Raw genomic sequence first — 16,754 nt, forward strand, 5'->3', positions numbered from 1 at the left:
TGGAAGAGAAGCTCAGGTGAAGGAAAAGAGTACATAGTGAAAATAGCAAGCAGGCTCAATTCCTAGATGTGAATGCTAAAATAACAGGAATGGACACAGATTGGAACCCAGAAATAACACGAGCTTCAGACCCATTTTCTAGAGCTCTTGATACTCTTTCACCTTGTTCTCTAACTTCTAGCCTCTCTTCCCCCAAACAAGAAAAGCTAGGAGATAAAGGACTGAGGGACAGGGAAAAGAAACCACACGGGGAAGAAAAAAGTAGCAGACAGGGTGTGGCTTATAAAAATCTAGATAGGTTCTGCATTCACATTATTTCATGGGGTATTCAGGTTCTCCTTCCACTTTAAACAAAGCAGTGCTGAAAATAGTAGATGAAGGATGTGGTTTTTGTAAGACAGAAGATGCATAACTCTAATCAGCGGATCCATATGCAGAGAACAGGCCCTGGCCTTACATCAAAAGATCAACACATGTGTGTACATTTATGTTTTAAGTTATATAAAGTGTTTATGGTATGTATAAATCATTTTTTTAATCATTTCCCATTTCATCCAGCTTACTGGAAGGCCAGGAGTCGGCATGGGATGAGACAGCCTGCTCGCAGATTCTTGTGGCTCCTATCCTTGCTTTCCCCCAGAACCTCTCTTTCCATTACCCTCTCTGGAACAGTCTCCCATATATTTTTACTGTTTTCTGAAAACATTCTCTACTCTGCCTTAAATAAAGTAAAACTTAGCTTTCTCTCTGAGTTATTGTTTACCCTGTAGCTTTCTTCATTACAAGATATTTATTGGGCCAAACCTAAAAAATTTAAGGACTGGAAGCAAACATTACATTTGCTTCCTTTTGTGGATTCCAACAAAGATTTCATCACCTGCCTGAAAAAGTCTTCCAATAAGGCCCATATGGTATCAGTAACTCTGCCCTTTTCCCTTATATTCACTGTCACCATCAATTTCTGGTCACTGCCATGCATTCATTAGGATCTTTACAACCTGGTACAGATCTTTCCTCTCTACAGAGGGGAATTTCAGTGTGGAAGACTTCAGTTCCATGAGCGATCAGCTCAACACCTAGTAGTTGATCTTTGAGATTTTCTTCTTTGAGATCTTTGATGCCTGTGTCTTTCCATTCAGTCTATGCTGACATTATACTTCCATGACCTCTTCTGGCCCTTGTCAACATTAACAAACGTTTTACCAAGAAATTATGAACTCTAAATTGAGGATTTATAAAATACTGATCAACTCCCCATACCTTCTTTACATTTTAAGCCAATTGGGAAATTAATAGAAATGCCCAGAGGAAGTTTGAAATTTAGTGTCTACTTTGCTGCTAACGTGACTGGCACTCAATACTAAAGTGGCAGCCTCCTGTTACTTCTTCTGGCATTAAGCCATGTTGGAGACAGTAGGATGGACAGAGAGTAGAGTTCAAATCATTTAGAGTTGTACTTAGCTTTACTCTCTGATATCTGGAGACTTCCACAGCTATGTCTGTGTTACATTTTTCACTGCCCTCAATCTCAATGATCTCACTGCCCTCAAAGGTTTTTTGTGCCTTGGGCATTTGCACATGGAACTCCCTCTGTCTAGGATGTTTCCCTTCTCCTCCTGACTTGTTACAGTCCAGTGCAGTCATCATCTTTTCCCAGGGGCCTTGTGAGTCCTCTCCTGGTCTTTGCCCTCATTCCCTTCTCCATGCCTCAGCGAGTACCCACCATCTATGCCTATCATCGCATTTGTGATGCAGCATCAAGGTTTGTTTGGATTTGGTTGTAGGAGTGCTTCCTCTGGCTATCCTTTTACAAAGGGCTCCATCTTGTATAATATTTAATAACAATTTTAATGTTCTAAAGTTATCCTGCTGCCAAAGAAATACGAATTTGGTTTTAAAAGAGTATTTTAGGTATTTGAAAATAGATGATAATATTTGAACAGGTTTTCTTTCTGTCATCTGTCATTTTCCTTATACCTCATTTTGATGTTCTTGATTTTTGGCCTTATTAGGTCTACCTTCAACCTCTTATTTAACAACTGCTGTAATTAAATATTTTGCAAAGTGAAATAATCCTAATTAGTGTTGAGTATGCGAAGAGTTTTACCCCTTTTGAACATGAACTACAGTAGCTGACTATGTAACTTACTGGCCAATGCAGGATATTTTTGAGATTTAAAGGCAGTGCTATTAATACTTTCACTGGAATAATAAGAGTAAACCAAGACTACCCTGGGAAATATGAAAATGTATAGTTATTCTTATAAGTAATTTTGCACACACACACTTACACACACATGAAACATTTTTTTTCATTTACAGCTCCACATGTTGAATGTCTTATGTGTAAAATTTCTAAATGTTTTTTTCTTAAGCCACATAAATAAACATCAGTGAAAAACATAAGGACTTATGTGTGTTCAAATAACAGAGCACAAAGCTAGCCTTCTAACCCAGGAGAATGCATTTCTTCTCAGATGTTTCCTCACTGTTGTCTCTGGGGTACCAGAGGACAACACAGGAACATTAGAGCTTTATGAGCTCTTTGGCCTCGTTCCAGGGACATCTCAACTTCGGAATTTTTCTGCTGGGCATCAGTTTTCAGCTGCTTTTCTTTACCTCCTCTTCCCTAGTATATCATCACAGGGTCCTGAAGTTCTTTTCAGGAAGCACAGAGAGGAACATCTTGTTTTTTAACCACAATTTAGCAACTGTGCCATTTATTAGCCTCTTGGGAAACCACATTCTTGGACAGACTTGATACCAAATAATTGATTCTTTTTCCTGCTTAGCAAAAAGAAGTTTTGCAAGGAAAAAGTAAGAGACCTTAGTTGATTGTTAGAAATACAGGAAAAGACTTTCTATTAAAAGTGCTATTAGAAGAAATGATATGTTTTATGGCATGTTAGGCAAGTAAACATATGGGCCTGAATATATATAAATAAGTGAATCCTTGTTACCATGACATTCAAGGCCCTACATGACCTTGGCCCCCTATCATCTCTGAATTCTTCCCTTCAGTTCACACCATCTACACTGGTGTCCTGTGTTTTCAACAGGCCCAGGAGACCTGGCAGTAAAACGTTTACACTTCTCAGTGTTGGAAGTGCTCTGCCCCAAGATACCTGCGTGGATCACACCTTTGTTTCCCTCAGATCTCAGCTCAGATACCACCTGATCACAGACTCTTTATAACTTTCCCATCTACAATTGCACAACACTTCTCCCAAATACACAAACACACACATACACACACATCACTCTTTGTCTGCTTACCAAATGTTATTTTTTTTCAACATTTATGACTGTATGAATTTTACTACACAGGCCTTTTGTTGGACAATAAAGGAATCTTGAGGATGTAAACTCTATGAGAGTAGGGACAAGATTTTCTAAGCTCATCACTTTCTTTGCAACTCCTAAAACAGCCAGGTTTTCCATAGTAATTTTTTTTTTTTTGGTACCGGGGATCGAACTCGGGTCCTTGCGTTTGTGCAGCAGGTGGCAAAACCACTGAGCTAAATCCCTGGCTCCATAGTAATTATTGAATGAATAATTGAAAAATTAAATGAATGATGTCTCATTGACATGGTAGGTAATGTTCAGTTTGGCTGAAGTAGGAAGGAGAATGGTTAAAACCATTGTATCAGTCAGTGCGTTTACTAGAAAAACAGATAGAATATAAGATATACAAGTGTATAAGAATTTACAACATTGGCTTACAATGGCCACCCATGGTCTGTCTGCACACTGGAGATGAAAGGATCCAATCAAAAGTCTGGAGCTTACTGCAGTGTCCCATATGAGTCTGTATCAGGAGGCCAATGGGTCTGCAATGGAAGTCTGAAGAGTCTACACTGAAAACCAGAAGATGAATCCAAAGTGAAGGCAAAGACTGGGGCTTCTCCAAAGAAATAGAAGCAAATCCATCCTTCTTCATTTCCCCTTTATTCCACCCAGGCAACAAACTGCCCTAGGGTGGGTCTTCCACACCCTAGGGTGTAGAATTGCTGAGTCAGTTTAATTGAGGTTCTCTTACTCAAGTTGACACAATCAATCAGCCATCACAACCGTCATGTTCAGATAGGAACTTAAATGTCTGAGTTGATGTACGCTGTACTAACAAACTTGCATTTCACCTGGTTTAATGGCTGACTATTCAGTCAAGCAAACTTTGTACATTGTGCTTTGTATATAGTAGATGCCTCACCTAAAAGGCAAAAAGCTTTGGTATTCAGGTTATGAGTCAGGCTGGTTGTTCATGTTTGAACCTTTTATTTTACTCTTTTAGACCTGGGACTTAACTTTAAAGGGTTATGAATCTCACAATTCATTAAAGGATTTGTGATCTTTATAATTAATTCTTAATTTATAATTTACCATGACCTTTGCTTTTCCACTTACCATTTGTTTTGATTTTTCTTTTTCCATTTTAACTGCTCATTAATGTATCTACCAGACATAACCTTGGGAAAACAGAGAGGTAAACCTGACTAAGACCTTCAGGTGTTGCTTTGATACACTGTCAGCCCAGCCCCGACTCATTTGAATGTTTTCTGAATTACTTAAGTCCAAGAAGTGCTCCTCTTCTGAGTACCTTTCAATTTTATTTGGTTCATGGTTGGCCTTCTTGTTCTTATTGCTTGGCATTTGCTGCATAACACTAAAGCTTTCTTCATTTCCCTGTTTAAAAGTTTTCCCATCACATCCTCCAGCACTTCTCTCATCAACTGTAAAAGATATTTGAGGTTCAGAGATCAGGGTTTGCTCACTGGGAGAAGGAAGGCTAACACCATTCCCTTCTCTCTGTCTGCTTTACCCAAGTCTACCTAGCTGGGATCTGGTTCCTTTCGCTTTTATGCCAACCTCACTAAAGTCTTTCTAGATTTCCCATGGCCAATCCTGAAATGGACAGCATTGGTGTGTTATTTAGAGGAAAAGCAGCATTTTCTCATTTATACTAGAATTGCTTCTTGTCTTTGGTCGTCTCTGTGAATGTGGCTGCATCTGTTTTTCTTCTTATCACTATACATGGGCTATACCAGATGACTATTTTCTCATCTCCCAAGTAAATCCGACATTATGGAATAGACAAAGGGTCAATAGGGATTTGAGTGGGTGTTCAGTAACAGAAAACAACAAAATTATTATAAGCTTTTTTGAGCAGTACAATCATTACTATTAGTTTATAGCAAGTGGCCAATATTTTTAAAAGTGCATAGCTTTTTGATAAAAACAAGGCTATATTTTTAGGTCTGTCAAACAATCAAGTCAGGTCTTGTAAATGCAAGAAATGTTTGTTTTCTCAGAGATATTGTGGATTGGTGAACACGTAATTATCTAATAACTGAGTCATTGCTTGAGGCATCAGGCCAGTTACTCTTTTTTTTTTTCTTGTATTAAATTCTTTTATTGGTACATTGTAGGTATACAACACAATTACATTTCTCATTAGGAATTGTATCTTTACATAATGCATCTTGGTTCTTATTTTTTCCCCATTCCTAGCCCTCCCTTCACCCCCTCCACCCTTCCCTATTTACAAAGACTTCCTTTCCATTTTTTCCATTTCTCATCATTTTTCCTTTCCCTTCTTTCCTTTCCCCTGCCCCTCCCACTACCCCTATCCCTTTGGACCTTTTCTTCCTATTTAACATTATCGATTATTCATTCTAATCATTGGTACATTTTAGGTATACAATATAATGACATTCATCATTGGAAATTTTCACCTTTACATATTCTCTCTTCGTTCTTATTTTTCACCCTTGCCCAGCCCTCCCTTCAACCCCTCCATTCCTCCCTATTTACAAAGATTTTGTTCCTATTTGTCCATTTTCTCATATTAATCCCATTCCCTTCTATCCTTTCCCCTAGCCCTCCCACTTCCTTCCCCTTTGCCCCTTTTCTTCCTATTTCACATTACCTATTATACATTTAGTCCTTATTTACACTTTCAGTTTCTCACACCAGAGAAACTATTCGGTATTTACACATCTGTGTCCTATTTATGTCACTTAAGAGTATCGCCTCAATGTGCATCCACTTAGCTATAAATGTCTCTAATTTCTCATTTTTTATGGCTGAGTAGTACTCCATTTTATTAAAAAAAACACATTTTCTTTATCGAGTCTCCAGTTGATGGGCATTTGGGCTGTTTCCAAGTTTTAGCTATTACAAACTGCGCTGCTATGAACATGGGTGCACATATATCACTGTGGTATGATTCTTTTAATTCTTTGGGGAAGATCCCCAGCAGTGGAATAGCTGGGTCAAATGGGACTTCCAGTCCTAGTTCTTTGAGGTATCTCCATCCTGATTTCCACAGTGTTTGCACCAGTCTACACTCCCACCAGCAGTGGAGCAGGGTTCCTCTTTCCCACAGCCCTGCCAGCATTTGTTATTGGTTGATTTCATGATAGTAGCCATTCTTTCTGGAGTGAAGTGGAATCTCAGCGTTGTTTTCCTTTGCATCTCTCAAATGACCAGTGATGTTGAACATTTTTTCATGTATTTATTTGCTATTTCTACTTCTTTGTGTGAGAAATGTCTGTTCATTTCAGATCCCCATTTTCTGATTGGGTCTTTAAATTTGGGAGGTCTGATCTTTTTAAGTTCTTTATAGATTCGAGATAGTAGACCTTTGTCTGAGGAAGAGCAGGTGAAGATTTTTTCCCACATTGTGGGTTGTCTCTTCACACTGCTGGTGGTTTCTCTTGCTGTGCAGAAGCCTTTTAATAAGAAGAGATCCCACTTGTTGATTGTTTGTGCTAGTTCACGGGCAACTGAGGTTTTGTTCATAAAATCTTTTCCTACACCAATGTCTTCAAGGGTTCTACCTGACCTCTGTTCCAACTGGTTCAGAGTTTCTCTTTTAATATTTAGATCTTGAATCCATTTAGATTTTAGTTTAGTGCATGGTGAGAGATACAGGTCTAGTTTTAATCTTTGGCAAATTGAAGCCCAATTTTTCCAGCACCATTTGTTAAAGAGGCTATCTTTCCTCCAGTGAAGGTGTTGGGCTCCTTTGTTGAAGATGAGATGGCTGAGTGTGTCTGGCGTTGTTTCTGCACCTTCTAATCTGTTCCACTGGTCCTCAGGTCTGTTTCTTTGGCAGTACCATGCTGTTTTTATCACAGTAGCTTTGTAGTAGAGTTGCAGGTTGGGGATTGTGATACCCCCTGCCATGTCTCTGTTACCTAGAACTGCTTTTGCTATTCTGGGTCTCTTCTTGTTCCAAATGAATTTTTGGATTGTTTTCTCGAGGTCTATGAAGCATGCTGCTGGGATCTCAATTGGAATTGCATTAAATCTATATAGCAGTTTTGGAAGTATGGCCATTTTCACTATATTAATCCTTCCTACCCAGGAGCAGGGGATGTCTGTCCATTTTCTGATATCATCTTCAATCTCTCTTTTCAGAGTGCCATAGTTTTCAGAGAAGAGATCTTTGATTTGTTTCATTAGGATGATTCCTAGGTATTTCAGTGTTTTGGATGCTATTGTGAAAGGAATTATTTGCCCTATTTCTCTCTCAGTGAGTCTGTGATTGGTGTAGAGGAAAGCTATTGATTTTTGTGTGTTGACCTTGTAACCAGCTACTTGACTGAATTTGGTTATTAAGTCTAGAAGACTTTTGGTGGAGTTCTTGGGGTCTTCTATATAGAGTATCATGTCATCTGCAAATAATGACAGTTTGACTTCTTCATTACGTATCTTTATTCCTTTTAGTTCTTTCTCTTGTCTAATTGCTGTGGCTAATGTTTCCAAAACTATATTGAACAAGAGTGGTGATAGTGGACATCCTTGTCTTGTTCCTGATTTTAGTGTGAAGGATTTCAGTTTTTGACCATTTAGTATGATATTGGCTGTTGGTTTTTCATAGATGGCTTCTATCAGTTTGAGGTAGAGACCATCTATTCCAATGTTTTGTAGGATTTTTATCATAAATGCATGTTGGATTTTGTCAAATGCTTTTTCTGCATCTGTGGAGATAATCATATGGTTTTTGTCCTTGGCTGTATTGATGTAGTGTATTATATTGATTGATTTGCATTTATGGAACCATCCCTGCATCCCTGGGATGAATCCCACTTGATCAGGGGGTATGATCTTCTTGATGATCTTCTGCATTCTGTTTGCCATTATCTTATTGAGGATTTTTGCTTCTATGTTCATTAGTGAGATTGGCCTATAGTTCTCTTTTTCGGTTGGGTCTTTCTCTGCTTTGGGGATCAAGGTGATGCTTGCTTCCAGGAATGAATTTGGGAGTATTCCTTCCCTTTCAATTTCATTGAAGAGTTTAAACAGTAGTGGCAGCAGTTCCTCTCTAAATGTCTTGTAGAATTCAGCAGTGAAACCATCAGGGCCCGGGCTTTTCTTAGTTGATAAGTTTTTAATTACATTTTCAATTTCATTGGTTGATATTGGGTTGTTTAGAATTTTTAGGTCTTCTTCGTTCAACTTTGGTAATTCATATGTATCTAGGAATCTGTCCATTTCTTCTATGTTGTCCATCTTATTGGCATATAGGTTCTGGAAGTAGGTATTGATGATCCTCTGGATTTCTGCTGAGTCTGTTGTAATTTCACCCTTTTCATTCCTAATTGCATGGATTTGGGCCTTTTCTTTCCTTTTTCTGACAAGGTTGGCTAAAGGTTTGTCAATTTTGTTGATTCTTTCGAAGAACCAACTCTTGGCTTCATTGATTTTTTTTGTATCGTTCTCTTAGTCTCCATTGCATTGATTTCTCCTCTGATCTTTATAATTTCCTCCCTTGTATGAGCTTTGGGGTTGTCCTGCTCTTCTTTTTCTAGAAGCTTGAGGTTCAGCATCAGGTTCTTTAATTGGGCTCATTCTGTTTTCCTAATATGCGTATTCACTGCTATGAATTTCCCTCGTAAGACTGCTTTCATTGTGTCTCATAGATTCTGATATGTTGTATTGTCATTGTCATTTAATTGAAGGAACTGTCTGATTTCTTCTTTAATTTCCTCTGTGACCCATTGGTTATTCAGAAGTGTGTTGTTCAATTTCCACGTGTTTATGAAATTTTTCCAGTTTCTTTTGCTATGGATCTCCAATTTCATCGCACTATGGTCTGATAATGTACAGGGGATAACTTCAATTCCTTTGGACTTACTTAAACATGTTCTGTGTGTGAGTATGTGGTCTATTTTTGAGAATGACCCATGTGCAGCTGAGAAGAATGTGTATTCTGATTTTGTGGGGTGGAACACTCTGTAAACATCTGTTAAGTTCGTTTGTTCAAGAGTTCGATTGAGTTCTAGTATTTCATTACTTTTCTTTAGTCTAGTTGATCTATTTGTGACAGTGGGGTGTTGAGGTCCCCCACTACAACTGTATTAGTGCATGTATGACTTTTCATGTCCGTTAGTATTTGTTTTTTATAGTTGGGTGCACTAGTGTTTGGTGCATAGATATTTATGATTGTCATCTCTTCCTCTTGGATTCTTCCCTTTACAAGGAAGTAGTGTCCTTCTTTGTCTCTCTTAAGCAGTGTTGGTTTGAAATCTACTTGATCTGCCAAGAGGATAGCTACTCCTGCTTTTTTTCGGGTTCCTGTCACATGGAGTATTGTTTTCCACCCTTTAAGTTTCAGTCTATGAGTTTCCTTTTGAATTAAGTGTGTTTCTTGTATGCAGCATATTGTTGGTTTTTGCTTCTTGACCCATTCTGGCAGTCTATTTCTTTTGATTGGTGAATTGAGACCATTAACGTTGATGGTTACAACTGAAACGTATTGACTTGTCATTGCCATGACTTTTTCTTTTGGTTGCGTTCTCCCCCTTTACATTTAATTTCTTGTCATGCCAGATGGGTTCATTCTGCTTTGCTTCCTGGGGTTGTGATCCTCAATGTCTATTCCTAGGATATTGTGTAAAATTCTCTGGAGTGCTGGTTTGGTATTCACGAAGTTCCTAAGGTGCTCTTTGTCGTGAAAGTATCTTATTTCTCCATCCATTTTGAAAGATAGTTTTGCGGGGTACATCAATCTGGGTTGGAGGCTGTTTTCTTTTAGGGCTTGGAATATGTCACTCCAAGCTCTTCTTGCCTTGATGGTTTGTGTTGAGAAGTCTGCTGTGATTCTGATGGGCTTTCCTTTGTATGTGATTTGTTTCTTTTCTCTGACTGCTTGGAGAACTTTGTTCTTCTGTTGTGTTTCTGGAATCTTAACAATTATATGCCTATGTGTAGATTTTTTTTTTGATCAAGGCTATATGGAGTCCTATATGCCTCACTTATCTGTATGTCAAGCTCTTTTCCCCTGCTTGGGAAGTTTTCTGCCATTATTTCTGTGAAGAGATTTTTTATGTCATCTCCACTCTGTCCTGTTTCTTCATTGAGCCCAATCAGTCTTATGTTATTCTTCTTTGCATCATCTAGCAGCTGCTGGATTGATTTCTCATGTTCCCTTATAATTTTGAAGCAAGTTTTCTTTTCCTGGTCACTAATTGCAATCTTATCTTCTATATCTGAAATTCTGTCCTCACATTGGCTCATTCTGCTGTGTAGACTTTCAGTGGAGTTTTTCATCTTCTGGAAATCTATTTGCATCTGTTTTATGGATTCCATTTGTTTCTTATGTTGGGATTCCATCATGTTCCTGAGCTCCTCTCTAGATTTATTAATCATGTCTTGCACTAGGGGCATAATTTCTCCTGTTATCTGAGAAATTATTTCTGATTTCATTTTTTCCAGATCCCCTTTTGTTGCCAGTTCAGTGGGTCCAGGTGGTTGAGTATCAGAGTGTTCCATCTCATTTCCCTTTGGGGTCGCTGTAGGTGATCTTGATGTCTGGTTTTGAGACTTATTTACATATTTTCTCATTTCGACTGGTGCAGGGGGCTGTTAGCACCTGCACGGATTACCTCCTCTGAGCTGGGTGAGGTGGGACAGGGGCCGTGAGCAGCGGTAGGGATGGTGACCCAAAAGCCCTTTCCTGTGGGCTGGGAGCAGTGGGAGGGATGGTGGCCGGGAAGCCCCTTCCTCTGGACCAGGAGCAGTGGGACAGAAGGTGGCCCCAAAGTCCTTTCCTGTGGGCTGGGAGCAGCGGGAGGGATGGTGACCAGGAAGCCCCATCCTCTGGACCAGGAGCAGTGGGACGCTGGCTCAGAAGCTGCTACCTCTGGGCCAGGAACAGCAGGACTCAGTACCTTGGTCTGGTGTCCTCTGCGTCTTTGTAGTGTGGAACCAGGTGGCTGCCTGTCTGCAGCGGGGTGATTTGGCGTCTTCTGCATGACTCACGACCTCGGTAGGTAGTGCACAGACCTGCCTGTCTGCAGTGGGCTGATTCGGCGTGTTCTGTGCGACTCAGGACCTCAGGCCAATTATTCTTGAAACTATAGAAATCTTGTCTGGGGATTCCAGAAGAAACTTAATAACCTGGCTTTTATGACCCAATTAATTAATGATCAGTAAATTTTACAAGTGTGTAATTTTTGTTTTGTTGGATGGAAATGTCTTTCAAGTGATTTTTTCCTGTAGAGAAAAATGTGTTCTATGCTTAAAATTTTATGTTGAGGTTTCATTGAAATAATTATATACTATGTTTACACTGAAAACATTGGATGTAATTAAAATATGTATTTGTCTTTTAAAAATTATAATACTGCTTTTTCTCAAACATATATCATTAAAATTTTCTTTGAAGTAAATTTTGAAAGTTCATATATATGGCTGCTCCATTAAGAATGTTCAAGTAATTTGAACCATAAGCTATTTAGAATTTGCCATTTAATAGATGAACTGTTTGGACTGGAAGTGTTAATAGCATAGTTAGCCAATCACTCCCTGCCCCCCCAATTATTTTGACTGTTTATCTGTACAGTTGACCTGCCACTTAAGATAGTAAAGTTTTGTTTTTGTTTTTTTTTTTTGGTACTGGGGATTGAACTCAGGTCCTTGCGCTTGTGAGGCAGGTGATGGAACCACTGAGCTAAATCCCTGGCCCAAGATAGTAAAGTTTTAATATCAGGTGTTCTGATACAAACTGGCCAATAGCAGTTGCCCAATAAATGACTGATACAATATAAATTTAGGATAATAAAATTATTCTAACTAATAGCAAATCCTTAGTTCTTTGATCATACATAAATCAGTTTACAGAATATTTATAGAATCAACAGTGAATAAAGGTCGAAGGATGATGTCTTCTAGGTCAATATCATTTAAACATACATGTTTAGAATTTTGATGACCTTGACAAAAACACCCAAAACCATTTTATTTCAACACTCAGAGCAAAAGACATTAAAAGTTATACTGATTTAAATAACTGAGGAAACTAAATACAGTTAGAAGCCTTAGAGGAGAGGCCAGAGATTGCCCTGAGCAGCCAGAGCTGAGTGTGTCTTAAAGTTAGGGAAAGGGCCACACAGAGCGAGGAGGGACTCCTGTTGGGTGAGCTAGTGCCCTGAGTGGTGAGAAGCCTCATCAGAAATCATTTTGGACATCAGCAGAACTTTTTCTCCTTCTTCCAAACAATTGAGCTTTCTGTTTGAAAGCCAACATGTAAAACCAGCAGAATTGTACCGCCCTGCTTTCCCATCTTTTCTGGACCATCCAGCCAGCGACTATGCTAGTCTGATCACTTTCTGATGCCTATGTGTTATTCTGCTGAGTGTTCTCTCTCCTTTCTCTCCATGAAGACAGTTCTTCTGGTCTTTCTCTTTTTCTTTTGCTGTGATTAGAATTTAGGCTTATTGATTTCAGTTGTTGTAATTGTAGGTGCAAAATTAAGGACTCAGTCAGGTTCTTGGTAAAATTGAGCCCTAGGGTAGTAAAGTTGAAAAGATCTCTCTCTGTCTCTGTCTGAGTCAGTGTCTCTGTTTCTCTCTCCCTCTCTCTCTCTCTGTCTCTCTCTCTCTGTCTCTCTCTCTCTGTCTCTCTCTCTCTCTCACACACACACACACACACACACACACACACACACACACACGCCAGTTCTTCTGCCAAGGCCAGTAAATTGGAGGAATTCTTAGATGACTCTACTTCATGGGATACTCTTGTCATTTTGCCCTTTCCCTGACTTAATGATGGCCATGTACTGGCCTGGGGTCCTTCAGTTGTCAAATATTTAGTTTCTGAATAAATATTTATATCGCTACTATTTGGTGGTTTTAAAAATAACCTTCTGCTGAAATCCTCAATGTTGTTAAAGGCATCCCACCCCTCCTTGGTAGACCACTGCTCCTCCCATAGTCACTACTCTGTGGCGTGTGATTCTCTAACAGTGTAGCTGTAACTGAAGAGCAAGGTGCCTGGGTGGCTGGGAATGCTGTCTGGGTGCAGGGGAGAAGCCATTGTTCTGGGGTCCCCAAGCAGGTAGGTGGTTAGTGTGAGATGTACCACCCAGGTTTGTATTAGTCAAGAAGGACCAGTATTGAGTATCTGTCCCTCCCATCTCTGAAACCTTATATAAACCTCACAGAAGATAATGTACAGTGTCAAAAGAGGTTCTGGGGATGATAATATACAGTGTCAAAAGGGGTCCCTCGTGGATGTTTCTAAAATGGGAGATGGAAGCTTCATTTGGATCCTGCAGTAACTGTAATTTGTGAAAGAAGCTCCTGTAAGTATATGTCACAGGACTCAGATAGGAGCAAATTCTTATCACTCTAAAAATGAGGCATTGGTGGCCTCCTGAAGACACACTGGATTATGACTTTTGAGGTGATGAAGGCAGCTAGGTTTCTATATTTTTATGATATTGGTATAAAAGTATTCTATATCCACTGCAGTTAACTTTGGAAACACAGAGGAGTAAAACTGTGCAAAATTCAGAGTTCTCAGTATGGATTAACATTCAGAAGTGTTTATGCAGATCTCTTCCCTTATCTAGCCAGTAGATGTGTAGCATGAGGAGAGCAGGTGAGCTGGTGGTTGTGATAGTTCTTTGAAGCACAGGGGCTTGTTACCTTAGAGAGACACCATTATGCATCACACAAGCTGTAAACATGGCAGGCACAGTGACCCTGGGCAACCACAGAGCAGCCACATCTAAAGGAGTTTAGGCAAATATTATGTGCTCAAGTATTACTCAAGCACTTTGGGATTTGTAAAGCTCTTGGGCTGTATCCTTGAAGATTATCAAGGGAATAGGGTGATGTGTAACTGTGTGTATGTGTTTACAGTTGTATATAATCAGATCAGTTATTCAATGGGCTAATTTTCTTCCCTTAGCATCATAGTACAAATACCATATCAATAGATATTATTAAAAATGTGAGTTGAAATGACCACATTATATTCTTTATGTGGATCTACATTAATCTGTTTGACTTTATCAGATACTTATGTGGTTCCTGTGCTTGACAAGCTCTACATTCCCCACCCCCACTCCCCAACAGCTGTGTCTGATTAAATTCCTCTTCTAGATTAGGGCTCCTTCACCATTACCATAGCATCCTATTTTCTTCCTTGTATTGAAGAAAACTGTAATTAATGTTTAACTTTTACAGAGTGTCTTTAGGACAATTATCTGCATGATGGGGTAAATGACCAACATGCATTATTTCTACAGTTTTATAAAAATGTGTATGTATATACACCTATTGGGGAGAATTTTCAAAACATCATAGTAATCTCTGTGACTCATGGAATAAGTCATGTTCACCAGATAATGAGCAAGACCTTGGGCTCTAGAATCCTAAAACTTGAGTTGAAACCCTGGGTCTGCCAGTTCTGAGCTATATGGTTTTGGATAAGTTGCTTAACCTCCCTGTGCTTCAGTTTCCTCCTCTGTAAAATGAGCTTAATAATCAGGTCTGTTTCTTATGATTGTTGTGAATATTCAGTGAGATGATTCATGAAGTGCCATGGTAAGTACTACATAAATGTTAGCCATTATTGCTTTCCTCATCCTCTTTTCCATCTTCTTCATCTTGAGATTTTAAGTCCCCAGGTAGATAGGACCTAGGTTCTGGCTTTATTCCTAGGGATGGCTGTGCGGGTTTTGAAGTATCTCCTTTTAGATGACAAGCTACTGATTATAGTTTGTGGAGGCGTTTTTATCACTTGGACATTCTTCTGCAGGAGTTCTTGACATTGCACTTTTGCTTCTAGAATTGTAACTAGTATCTTCTATAAAATAGCATAATCTGTCTCTGCTTTTCTTTTTCATAGCACAATCTTTTGAGTACTGTATTATAAACACTCAGACCTGATTTTTTAGTTTTGTTTTTGTTTTTGTTTTTGTTTTTTTTACAGCTGGCAAATTTCCCCAGACTTTGTGAGGAAACAGAAAGGATCGTTGCTAACCACATTCGTGAGCGAGAAGGGAAGACAAAGGACCAGGTGAGGAGAGACTGTGCCTGGTGGGCAGGGCCCTTGTGGGAAGCGAAAGTCTAAGAAGTTGTCTGCTGTCTCCAGCAGTTAGCCTCGCCTTTCCTAGCCATGGAAAAGATAGTGGAACATATAACTACGTTGTATTCATTTCTACTTTTGAATGAATTAAATATATCTGTTACTATACTACTCTGTTATGCATGTCAGATACATAAGAAATAAAAAGACTTTAGAAGAATGAAGTTTATAATCAGAAAAAAGAGTTTCATTATTTTTTTCCTTCAACATTCCATAATCATCATGTACACCTCCTAGCATATATACATCCCACTTTGAAAACTACTAATTCAGAAACACACCACATTTTTTAATTTAAGAGGAATTCTTAACTTTTAAGGGACTCACATATGGGCTCCAGGATGTTCATAAATTCCTAAAATGCTATGGAAAATGTTGAGCGATTTTATTTTTTTACTGAGGAGAATAGTCATAGCTTTTAATCACCTTATCCATGGAACTTACGAGTGAAAATGAATTTAAGAACTGGTTTTCTAAACATTTCTTACTATTTTGCATGGAGTGAGCTTGAAATTGTCTTCTAAACCTAGCTCTGTTATTTGGAAAGATTATTTGTTAGGTGAGGAGGATTCATTTTTAAAAAGAAGGACTACATGGAAATAAAATTTTCTCATATTTAAATGGATTTTCTCAGTTACTTATAAAATATTAGGAAATACAAAGGTTTTCAGATAGTCTTAACTTTTACAATAAGGCTGGATGTGTGACATGGTGGAGAGAACATTTGACTTAGGACATGCATTCTCCACTAAATAACCACATGTTCATGTGTAAATCACTTCTTTGGACTGTTGTTTTCCCATGCACAGCATTGGGATGTTGATAAAAATGTTGATGTGATCTCTGAAAACCTCTATAAATTAGGGTTTCAAGACTGTGTGATTCTCAGGTGAGTTGGAAGAAGGAGGGGAGGAGGGGAAGAATGGAGAAAAAGAGAAAGGCAAAAGATGCAAAGGAGTCGAGAGAGAAACCACAGTGGAAGAGATGTGTACAGCGCAGCGTGTGTGGTGGCGGTGGAGAGCAGGAGGGAGGAGGAGAAAGTGGAGAGGCGGAGGGCTGGGGGCCGGCAGCCGGGACTTCGCTGAGTGACTCCAGAAGCAACTGTTTCTCTGCTTGGGCCGTGGGACTCACTGTTTCTACTTTTTATCATTGTGCTTTGAGAGTTAATTAACCACTATTTATAGTTTTCACTTGTTTTCCAGCTTTCACAATCTTGGATAGCTATGAAGCCAGAAGTAGAAATGATAGGCGTTGTGACTTAGTGGCAGTAAACAAGTCAGTAGTGATGCCTGAGTCCCTGAGACGTAGCCTGGGGCTAGCTATGTGGCTCCAAGCTAGAGGTGCCCTCCTTCCCCAGCTGATGTCTC

At 39.1% G+C, this 16,754-nt stretch overlaps 1 protein-coding gene across 10 annotated transcripts in view; it reads left to right on the top strand.

Annotated features, from left to right (window-relative positions):
• Positions 1 to 16,754, top strand: part of Dnm3 (dynamin 3) — a 587,991-nt gene that overhangs the window by 218,831 nt on the left and 352,406 nt on the right. For all 10 annotated transcript variants that reach the window (XM_021265417.2, XM_021265418.2, XM_087194095.1 and 7 more), the window contains one exon: positions 15,232 to 15,318. In XM_021265417.2, coding sequence (XP_021121076.1) covers positions 15,232 to 15,318 — 87 coding nt within the window. The remainder of the gene's footprint in view (positions 1 to 15,231; positions 15,319 to 16,754) is intronic.

Source organism: Heterocephalus glaber, unplaced genomic scaffold (genome assembly GCF_053883595.1).
Source record: "Heterocephalus glaber isolate CG9 unplaced genomic scaffold, H.glaber_assembly_v1.0 deba00001600, whole genome shotgun sequence".
In the NCBI taxonomy this organism is placed as follows: domain Eukaryota; kingdom Metazoa; phylum Chordata; class Mammalia; order Rodentia; family Bathyergidae; genus Heterocephalus; species Heterocephalus glaber.